Consider the following 10,848-nt stretch of genomic DNA (forward strand, 5'->3'; position numbering starts at 1 on the left):
GAATAAAGGGAAGACCGACCACTGGGAATGCGTATAAAAGTTTGCCCGTTACCTTTTTCCCGCGGACTCCGACTTGTGTGAGTATATTGAATTGATGGCGATGATTATGAGTATCTCACTGTAATATTTATCAACCCATGAATCAAACTTTAAGTTATATTTCAAGCCATCATGTATGTGTGGTACGCTTTGAAGTTGCACAAATTCTTATATAAGATGATATCACAATTAAACACAAACTGAACGACTCAATTAATATATTAACATATAAAATCCTTACTTTAGAGTCATTTCATTAAAAACGATGTCTCACGAAGAATTCAAGTTTTTTTATTTGATTAAAATTTGAAAAACGATACTTAGCCCAACGACTCCGTACGTGATTTTTGTATCCGACTACCGAAGACCGAAGTCGGAAGTATAACTATTTATTATCTGCCTCAATTGACTTCTATTTTTCTCCTGTTTCCTTCCAAAATCAATTATCAATTTTCTCTCTAGGGTTCTTGTACAGCCAGAGCGACAATCCATCAGCATCAGTTATCATGTCTTCCAAGTAATGTTTCGTCTTTCTCTCTTATAATTTGTCACTCATCAGAAACTTTTTTCTTTCAATTTATGTTTTGTTGTTGAAACTTATATGACTTCATTTAATTATCGATCTGGGATTGGAAATTTTTTTAATTTTCCTCTTTTATGAATGTATAACTAATTTGGTAGCCTGTTATTTTACTGTTTATTGTATAAGAAAGGGGTGAAAAGTTTGATTCATTTGTTTTTGGCTTTTGGGTTTGTGTTATTGGATTTGATTTTGAAGATGAACTTTAGCCTCTTAATTTCGTATTTATATGGGTATTACTGTATTAGTTGAATCTGGGTCTTTCTCTTGGTTCGCCAACTATTAGAATGACACAGAATAGTTGGATTTTTTGTTCACGAAGGTTTGAAAAAAATAAAAAAAGTACAAGCATAGTCAAAGTACTTTGGCATTCCAACCGTTATAGGCTATCTAAAGGATAAGAAATTCAGCCCGTCTTGTTTGAGACGGTCTCCAATGGGCATGTTGGTTCTCAATCTGGGTCGTGGGTTTGATTGTAGAATGTCATTTTATTGTAGAGGATGTAAATAGCTTTGCAAAGTTGCTCTTAAGGGTGAATTTGGTTCAACATAATGAGTTTACATTTGTTATATTGGTTTAGATACTTGGTGTTGATAAGACTATTTGTTTCCTGTTATATCTTGAAGGTTATCTAGCGGGTATACTTGCGTCCTTGAACAATTTGGTTTCGAGAATCTTTGGGTGTGATCTGCAGTGCTGTTCTTAGCTTTTAAGGTGGGGCATGTAAAATAGCACACCTTAGGCACCCAATATACATATTATTAATCAGGCACAATGTTTCTATTAGCGAGTTGCATCAATAACACAAAAAAGTTCAAAGGGATTTTTTTCTATGTTTTTTGACCTCTTAGGATCGGCCCTATTTTGAGGTTTGGCTTTTCGTATATTGATTGATCTAAGATGTGCTTTACCTAAGTTATCTCATCAGTTAAACTTGATCTCACTAAGATTTTCTGAAGTTCATTTTTCCCACGTTACTGGTTGGTAGAATTTGAAATACAATGGAGCTGTAAAAAGTAGGCATACATTTAGAACAAGAAGATGCCTGATAAATACTTTGTGAAAATAATTTATAATTTTAGTTGGCAGGGCATGAAAAGGGTGTGGCATTGCTACAATGCTGCTACTTCATAGTTCCATTTTTGCAAAGGTTTAGAGAGTGAAATGCCACAAACTTTAGAATTAAGTTGTATAAAGAAATGATGTTTTTGAGTTAGTACTTAGTAGGATATTGTTTACTGAGGATTGAGATTAAAGGTAGATGTGATTGAACAGAGCAGTAATAGATGTGTTTGGAGACAATGGGTAATTTGAATATATAATAAAAGTATTGAAGAGAAAGGAAGGTTTATATCTTTTCTGTTATTTATTTGGGATAACTCAAAATGGAAAGTGAAGTGCTTAAGTGTTACATGGTTAGCCACTGACTAATCTGATAGAACAAAGGAGTTGTAGTGATTTACTTAATTTTTCAAAATATCAATTTCCTGAAATGTTAAAAAATGAGCACTGTTGAAAAAAAAGACTTCTTCACTGTTTTTGGTGGGGGGATCCAATGTTAAGTTTTAAAAAGTAGAAATAGGAAACGTCTACCTTGTTAGTAATATTGTTAAATTAGGCATGCCAATAATGTTAAAGCTCATGAATCATACTATATAATCTGTATAGCTTAACTAAGAAGCGACTTTTGCCAACAATTTTGATGTTCCTCAAAATTACCCCTCACGCATAATCATCAATCCTTAAATGGCATTTAATGTAGCAGAAGTTCAAAACGTGAAAATATCTGACTGTCTGTTGTGAGTGAGGTTAAAAGGTACTAGGTGGTTTCTCTGGAGCTTAAATGATTTTTAAGAGGTCAAAAGGGGATGAAAGAGAACAAATTGTTGATTGGGGCAGGGATTGGAATACAGTTTTCCTTCATTATGTTCTTTTTGTCTAATTAAGTGGTCACTTTATGCTTGATTAGATGATTATTGCTACAACATTGTTTGTGTTGAATTTTAACTTTTGAACCTGCAATTGGTGTTTTTGTTGGTATTTTGACTTGAGGTTGATTTGCGTTAATGTTGTAATATAGGGGTGGTTTGTGAAATTATAGCCCTATGCTAGTGTTGGTTTTAAGAGAATAAAAAATAAGTTCCTTGTTGACATGGAAGTTATTGAATTTTCTTTTAAATAGTAATCAATAGCCAAGAGATTGGAGCAGTGTTATCAAAATGGAAATACGATATGGTATCAGGAATGGAAATGGAACCACAAAATGTTAAGAGTTTTTCATATGTTGAGACCCTTTTTTATATTTAATATAATATTTCAATTAGTTATATTTCTATTGAAACATTTTCTCATTGGGACATTAATATGGAGTTTGTGGAGCAAAACTTTCAACGTTAATTTTCGTGAACAAAGTTATCAAAATGGGATTCGATGAGAAGCTTTTGGTTACTGGTAACTAGGAGATGGAGTTTTTTTAACATTATTTTTAAAGTAGCTCACCCCAATTGTTGGTCTTAAGGCTTTAGCATATTCGTTGTATTATTTTGAAAGTAGACAATAAGAGAAAGATAGAGCTGAGAACTCTTTGGACTCAATACCTATTTATAATAATTTGCTCTATTCACATAGTTATTGGTAATATAGTAATTATGTTAGGTTGGTGTTTTTTGCATGGTTTGTATGATATCCATCAATGAATCTGATTTGTTTGGCTGGTTCCCAACATTGTTATTTTAATTGTTACAACAAAACCATTAATACCTCATTAACTGTATGTAAGCATAATTCATTTCGGAGTATGTGCTCTTTATCAGGAACAGAGGACGTGTAAGGTGGGATGAGGCTAACTTGGGGGAGATCGAAAAAAATAAACCTGTTAGACAGAAGATCACCGAGCCAAAGACGCCATATCATCCTATGGTTGAAGATGACGGTAAGTTTTAAAACATTAGTACCCTTAGTAAGATTTAATTAACATCTGCATGTTAATGGTTTTTCTTTTTGGAATTTCCTTATGCATTGAGTTAGAAATTTCATTGCAATTATGTACCATGGACTGTTTATGAGGAAATTCAGAATGGCAGGGAATTCAGGCCTCTTAGGCATGTAATAAATTGCCAAGTCAAGTATCTAGTCCTTTAGTAGTTGCTCCTTTTTGCATTCATGTATTAATAAAAGTAGAGACGATATGTGTGCCACATATATGTCTCCTATTATATGTATAATACATGCAACATATACTCCTATTATGGTGCTTGATGCTTTAGAGTTGCATATTGTGCTATGTTAGTCTACCAATAGTTTGATGGTACCATTAATGGTGTCCTATGTTTGCACTTCATATTATTTTTGGTAAAATGAGTGGTTTGTTTCTTCATGTTGTTAAAGTCTTGACCAAGTTTTTGTATCTGTTTTATGTGTTTAGGTTCTTTGTCTCCTATACGTAGTGCCTTTGATGAGTGTATTGCTGATGCTGAACATGCGGATGCTATTCGCCATGCTTTGAATGATGTAGCTTCTTCCAGTGGTGAGAAAACTCATCCATCTGGTGGCTGGACCTCATCTGAGGATGAGGGGGATTCGATGGAGCAGGATGATGACGGTAATGTTTCTAATTCACTCACCTTCTAACTTTTCTTATTAGCTTCGGGGTGTTTAGCCTGTATAATTAAGATTGTGTAGCTGGATACTTATTAAAATATGGTTTTTCCAACTGCTTTGCGGTTTGGTGAAACTATGTTATCTCAGTCGTTGTATTCAAATTATACCTTTGACCATTGTAACCCGGATGCGGGACAGAGCCATGATCTTAGACCCAGATCGCTCGTCCCGACTTACGGGGCGGAGCCACGATTTACTTTGTGGGCTTGGCCCATTCATTTTTCCCGTCTCCATAAAACTCACGTGATCTCTCTCTTTGCCTTTTTTTTTTCCCTTTTTTTTATCTTATCTTTTCTTTTCTGTTTCTTTTCTTTTGAATCCTTTTATTTCTTATTTAAAATAATAATACTAGAAAAATTAAATGTACCTGTCGTTTCGAATACACCTTAGGTAGCGTTTTGCATACCCATTCACAAAAAAGTAATGAAATTATAGGACATTTAACCTAATTTGACATGCTTATTTCGATCAAAATTCAAAGAACAAAATCTAAAACGGGCCAGGCGGGGGTGTGCTGGCCGATAGGGGCTGGCCCAACCTGACCCATTTTAATTTGAGGTCGACTTGACCAATATCTGGCCCATGACAGGTCTAGTGGCGCCTCCGAAGGACGAGTTTGTACCTTTTTGTCCTTTTCTTTTCTACTTGTGGATTCTTCATCTTTTTCTTCTTTGGATTCTTCAGGTTTTTACGTCTCTTTTATGGCTTCTTCAATTTTCTGTCTTCTAGACATTTCTTCTTTCATTTTTTTTCTTTTCTTCGATAATCTGTGTACTACTTTTTGTTCTTGTTTTCTTATGATATTCTTCCTTTTTCTCCTTTCAATTTCTGTTTTCCTTGATTCATCTCTTCTTTTTTCTATATTTTACGTTTTATTCTCTTATGGGTTTTTCCTCTCCTGTTAGTAACAATTAGATGGATATCTTCATAATGTAGATTTATGTACTCTCTTGTGCTGTTTTGCACTGTACATTAGGGCTTAGTACAATAATGAATGCTTAACATCTTTGATGCAACTATAATATGAATATCATAGTAGTATCATTGCATGTATGAAACATGCTCAAGAAATGTTTTATCAGCTTTTGAGACGTGCCTCACCTACGAAAAGCTCGCGCTTTCACCATGTGCTTTGCGCCTAGACTCCAACATCCATTTGTGCTTATTTTCGCTTGCGCCCTTTTAAACTAAGTGTAACTCCCAATAATGATTTGAATAAACAGAAATGAATAATCTACAGGGTATTATGACCTTAATTTTTCTGATGTAAACCAGCGTGTCTGTAGAAAATAAACCGGAGCGCCACAAAAGTGGCTTGTTAAGTTTCAGCGAGTCCTAATTGGAAACCTTTATGATATCCAGATTCAGATAAGAGTTTGCGTTTCAAAGAACACAGGCGTGCACATTATGACGAATTTCTGAAAGTGAAGGAACTTCGACGCAAGGGTTCTTTCATGGAGGAAGAATCCGATGAGGATGGAAACATCGATGTCAAGCACGAGTCTTCGTCACTGAGTCCGGGAATAAAAGCTATTGCCATTGATGAAGACAAGGAGTGTGCAAATGCAATCCATTCTCTGTCAACCAATGGAATTTAGTAGCTGCTACGATCCTTCCGACAAATGCAGTTGTGGTGTATATAGATCATCTGTAATACCAGAGTGGATGGTTTTGTTCCTTTTATGCTGTGATCATGAATCATAACCATTAACTTGTAATATCATGATCATCATTTCGGTAAATTTGTTTTGATATGTGATCATGATGACCAACCTAATTGTTTTATAAAGCGTAATTGTTGTTTTTTGAAATTAATTCATATTATATATGTGAACTGTCGTCGTCATTATCTTCATACCCAGTGTATCCCACTCATAGAAAGTTATTGTCAGGATCTAGGGAGGCAAGGAATGCAGCAACTCATACTCTTAAAGGAGAAGGCGATCAAAGAGTCTCTCGGCTCGAGAAATATTTATGAACTGTAAAACCCTAATTTTTTATCGCTGGATAAGGATAGCTTTTGGCATTCTTAAATGATGGACTAGCTTTTCATGAGCACTCTTGATTTGCATCACATTGTTGAGAAATATTTCATTAGTTTACCTGAAATTTGTTATATTTTTCTCTTAATCTCGTCCTTGTATTTCTTGTCTTTTTATAAAACCACTCACATAGAATTGATAATATTGCAAATTGAAGAGGAAGGAGGAACGATAGCTTTATGGGTAATATTTACATTTTTTCATTTGTGAGAGGTTAGCAAAAATTGCAAATTTTTAAAGGGCAAGACAAAATTAACTTATAGTAGGAATATATTATAGTGATTCAAATTTTTTTTTGTTCGGTAATAGGCTGCTAAAGGTAAAAGGAAAAACTTTCAGTCACTAGGTTAACTCATAATTATCTAATAATTCTATTTTCCAAGTATAAGAGTATTTTTCGGCCTACAATGCAAAAAAGAGTACTATGTTATTTTATTATTATTTTCTGGGTTACACAAAAATCTAATTAAGCAAGTCTGAGAACATTCCTTTTCATGAATCTTCTTTATCTCATTTCTCTCTTTACTAAGCAAAAAGATAAGGCTTTTAACCAATATTACTCTATTAGCATAACAAAATTTCCTTTTCATTTCCATTTCTACAAGTGCAATGATAAATCAAGTTTCATTTCCATTTCCATTTCCATCTCCTTGTGACAATCTCTCCCTTTATTTTCCATATTCTTCTTTAACACTTGCATTGTTGTTAATTTATTGGGCCCACTACACCTCATTCCTCTTTGCCAATTTATCACCATATTGTTATTTTGCTCAGGGTTCTCCTCATAACATGATGAACATGGGGTTATTGGGCCATTTCCACTATTACTATGATAAGCCATCATATTTGGAAATCTAGTGGGCCCACCAGGCCCAAATGGGTCACAAAGTTGAGCATTAGTTGTAAAATGGGTTATGTTGGAAGCATGGGAAGCAATATACATTGGTGGTGGAGTTGGGTTACTAAGGAGGGTCATATGAGGGTGCTGTTGGTGGTTTCCAGCGAATATTAGTGGCGGAATTGACGGTGGTGGCGCGAACGCGTTGAGGAGAGAGAATTCTGATGCCCTCTTGGCTTTTCTTGCAGCAATTCTCTCCTTTTTGTGAGCATTTTGATGACCTCCTAAGGCTTGTGAACTGTAGAACTTCCTTGAACAGAACAAACAAGGGAATACCTTAGCTCTCTCATCTGCACTAATGTTTGTAGTTTCACACTCTTGTTTCTCCATCCCTACACAAAAAAAAAAGAATCAATTTAATAAACCCATAAAATATTGAAAATGTATAATTATATGTTGACATACAAGAATTTGAGGTAAAAGAAATGTATAATTATATGTTGACATACAAGAATTTGTAGTAAAAGAAATGTATAATTATATGTTGACATACAAGAATTTGAGGTAAAAGAATATCTTTCTGCCATTTTTAAGAGAGAATCTAGGTTCGAGTCTGCCTAGGTCATGACCTAATTATTTTTAACATAAGGAAGATGTAGCAAACAAATTAAACAATCAAATAAGACAAATGTATCATATTAAGAGGGTAAGACAAAGTTAGAGGAGGTATTCTTTTACCTACCAAAAAGGGAAGGGGTTTAAGGCAAATTAAATTTGTCTTATTATTCTATCTATTCAATGCTACTTTTGTTTATCCATCTCTTCATTTACACCTTACACTTTCTTGTTCAATCCTCTATGTTACTTGAACTTGAGACCTCATTTGACCTGTAGTCTCAAATCTTGTGTATTATATTCAAAACTTAGTACCCATGTTGAAAATTTAAAAGTCTTGTGATACTTTAGAGTGAAATATATGATCTAACATATATTAATCACCCTGTTTTTTCTTCTTTTCATCACCACCATATATAGTATATCTCATTAATTTATAGAAATTATGATTAAGTTTTGGAAATAGTTGTTAATTCGTAGAAATTATGATTAAGTTTTGGAAATAGTTGGAAGACGGCATATCATATCCTTACCAAAGGAGATTGCAGCCAATAAGACTCTCGACCTGAGACATTTATCAAAACATACAAACAACAAAATGGACTACATGATCGGAGTCTGGAAAGGGTTGGAAGACGGCAATACCATACCCTAATCAAATTAGATAAGGAGGTTGCTGCCAGCAAGACTCTCGACCTGAGACATTTATCAAAACATACCCAAAACAAAATGAACTACATAATGATAAAGATTAATACTCCATAAGGTATTAGAGATAGACAGAAATATAAACCTTGCAAGGAAGATAAGCAGAAGATGCAGGAGACTAGCTAGTATTAGATGAGTAGAAGTAAGACTAAACAGGGCAAAAGAAGTGAGTTTAAGATGATGTCTACAATGTGCTAAAGAGTGAAGACTGATAAGAAGTGATGATATGTTAAGGTGGTTAAATAGAAAAAAGGAAGAGTTAGTCCATGTTGCAGAAGAAGGGGATGAATGTATGGGCTTGGGAAACAGAAGAGATAAGACAGAGAGAAAGATGAATACACCAAGTAGATAGTAGACAGTAGACAGTACTCAAATGCAAATTTCAGAACTGAGTCAGAAAGAGAAATGCAAGAGATTGGTGGGAAGAAAGAGAGAAGTGTTGTGCATGATATGAAATATGAATTGGGAAATGGAATGTAGGTGAGTACTTGCTGATCTTTTTTATTTCAATAGTCTGACATGTTATCTGTTTTTCATTTTGAGTTACTTGTATACGGTAAGACCCACTTAAGGAGAGTTTCTATCATAAAATCAATTAGTTACATAATAAAAGAAGTAGCACATCAAGTTGATATGTTAGTCAACATCGCACTAATTCTTCGATGTGAGTGTTGAGTATATAACATATGATGAGGCCTCATCCATTAGCTTAAGCTTTTGGTTGAGTAGGTTCCTTAATATTGTATCAGAAGCCAGCGTGACAAGAGGTCATAGGCTTGATTCTCAACCACCTTTCATTTAAAAGTGAAATATTCAGCGTCAGTTATGAGGAGAGTTTGTACTACATCCACACTTTTAGCCCAAAGGGTTCTTGTGTGAGGGGGCGTATTAAAGTATATAATATATCATGAGGCCTCAATCATTAACTTAGAATTTTAATTAAATTGATTAATTGAAAGTAAAATCACATGTGAATTATTATCAAAGACATATGGTACAAATTAAAAGGACAGAGGGAGTATTTTTTTTTTTTTTGCATGTGGATTTGTCATAAGTGCCCCACTTCTACTTCATTCATGTCTTTGGTTAACTCATACGATTAGATAGATAGATGGATTGGGGTTCCAATACCTACCTTGGAGAAAGGGAAATTGACTTGTCTCAATAAATGTTTAGGTGTTTGTGTATGATATGAGCACTTATTGTTATGGAGTGATGGAAATTATTGGAAGTGAGTTCTAACTCATTGAAAGTAATGTATTGGACTTTTTATATGAAAAAGAAAGGTATGTTGATTTAGTGTGTGATTGGCAAAAGAAAATTAGTTCATGTATTATATATATTAATTAATTATTGAAAATAAAATTATAATTACACAATGACAACCTTTTTGAGCTTTTTAGTGGAGACAACAAATTTGATGACAATCACGAACAAAAGAACAAGAGAGATTTTCCTTGTGACTTGATATTGCTAGGCTTATGCGCACTAAAATTTAAGAGTTAATTGTGCCAAAATGTCCAAGCTTATGATCTTATACCACTTGTCATACACTTTGCCTCACACCCCGACCAACAATTCGTCGCCTATTTTGAATTCTTGCTCAAAATTTCCTTGTTAATTCAAAGTCAACCAACGTAATGTTTAAGCCTTAAGCACTACATTGACCAACATTATTATGACCCTTTTGAATGATATTCAATTAGTCAAAGTAAAATGGTCCAGTTCATGTCATGCACGTCGTTATTGTGACCAGATTAAAATTTAATTTGATTTAATTTTAAAAGACATAAGATTTGATTTTAAACTAATATGAAATATCTAATTTAAAATTAATCCGATAATTTAAATGAATACTTCTAATTAGGCTTAGCAAAATGTGAAGCACTAGTAAAGCAAACTAATGAAAAAGTACTTGGTAGACAAGTATATGTCCATAAATATGGTATGAACGAAGTGACCATAAATACAACAAAGACATAAACTCTTCCCAATACAAATATTAATATCACTCTATTAAATATATTGTTTTTTTTTATAGGAGATTAGGAGTAGTTGTTTAAAGCAACAAGAAACGGAGATTCAGACGATTTTAGAAGGTTTCATCTCCAATGGCCAATGTATATAGAGATTGCATGGAACTACTTTGTTTAATCCAAAAAAAATAGCAAAAATTCGATCTTGTCTTGCTTTAAGAGTAAGTATCCTTTTTTTTAAATATGATCTTGAGTTAAATTATCAAATAGTCATTAAATTCTCTTCCGCAACCTACTTTTTAATCAATAAAAACCATCAAACAATCTAAAAACTCTTTTCCTCCTCTCTTTTTTTTATTCTTTACTTACAACTAGGAGCGGAATAAAATT

The 10,848-nt window shown here is 33.7% G+C and overlaps 2 protein-coding genes across 3 annotated transcripts; one reads left to right on the forward strand and one right to left on the reverse strand.

The window, feature by feature from the left end:
• The first annotated feature begins 332 nt into the window (after positions 1-332).
• LOC130813135 (protein phosphatase inhibitor 2) lies at positions 333-6,134 on the forward strand. 2 transcript variants are annotated; one of them, XM_057678874.1, is made up of 4 exons: positions 333-556; positions 3,433-3,551; positions 4,044-4,220; positions 5,642-6,134. In XM_057678874.1, exons 1-4 carry the CDS (start codon positions 546-548, stop codon positions 5,875-5,877), a joined length of 543 nt encoding a protein of 180 aa, XP_057534857.1. In that variant the 5' UTR covers positions 333-545; the 3' UTR covers positions 5,878-6,134. The 2 variants fall into 2 exon arrangements, with proteins under 2 accessions (XP_057534857.1, XP_057534858.1); XM_057678875.1 differs by having other exon boundaries at positions 432-556; positions 3,439-3,551; positions 5,642-6,090.
• A 155-nt stretch (positions 6,135-6,289) lies between these two features.
• Positions 6,290-8,936, reverse strand: LOC130813134 (zinc finger protein JAGGED-like). Its single transcript, XM_057678873.1, has 2 exons — positions 8,568-8,936; positions 6,290-7,551 (listed from the first exon to the last, which is right to left on the reverse strand). The coding sequence occupies exon 2, from the start codon at positions 7,547-7,549 to the stop codon at positions 6,920-6,922; it is 630 nt and encodes a 209-aa protein (XP_057534856.1). The 5' UTR covers positions 7,550-7,551; positions 8,568-8,936; the 3' UTR covers positions 6,290-6,919.
• Positions 8,937-10,848: the final 1,912 nt, after the last annotated feature.

The sequence above is a fragment of the Amaranthus tricolor genome, chromosome 5 (assembly GCF_026212465.1).
Source record: "Amaranthus tricolor cultivar Red isolate AtriRed21 chromosome 5, ASM2621246v1, whole genome shotgun sequence".
Taxonomy (NCBI): domain Eukaryota; kingdom Viridiplantae; phylum Streptophyta; class Magnoliopsida; order Caryophyllales; family Amaranthaceae; genus Amaranthus; species Amaranthus tricolor.

What these genes read in the sequence shown, in the direction of transcription:
- LOC130813135 (XM_057678874.1), top strand. An exon ending in TCCTATGGTTGAAGATGACG is followed by an intron (nt 3,552 to 4,043) that starts GTAAGTTTTAAA and finishes TTATGTGTTTAG; the next exon opens with GTTCTTTGTCTCCTATACGT. An exon ending in GATGGAGCAGGATGATGACG is followed by an intron (nt 4,221 to 5,641) that starts GTAATGTTTCTA and finishes TATGATATCCAG; the next exon opens with ATTCAGATAAGAGTTTGCGT.
- LOC130813134 (XM_057678873.1), bottom strand. Translation starts at nt 7,549, where the DNA reads ATGGAGAAACAAGAGTGTGAAACTACAAACATTAGTGCAGATGAGAGA.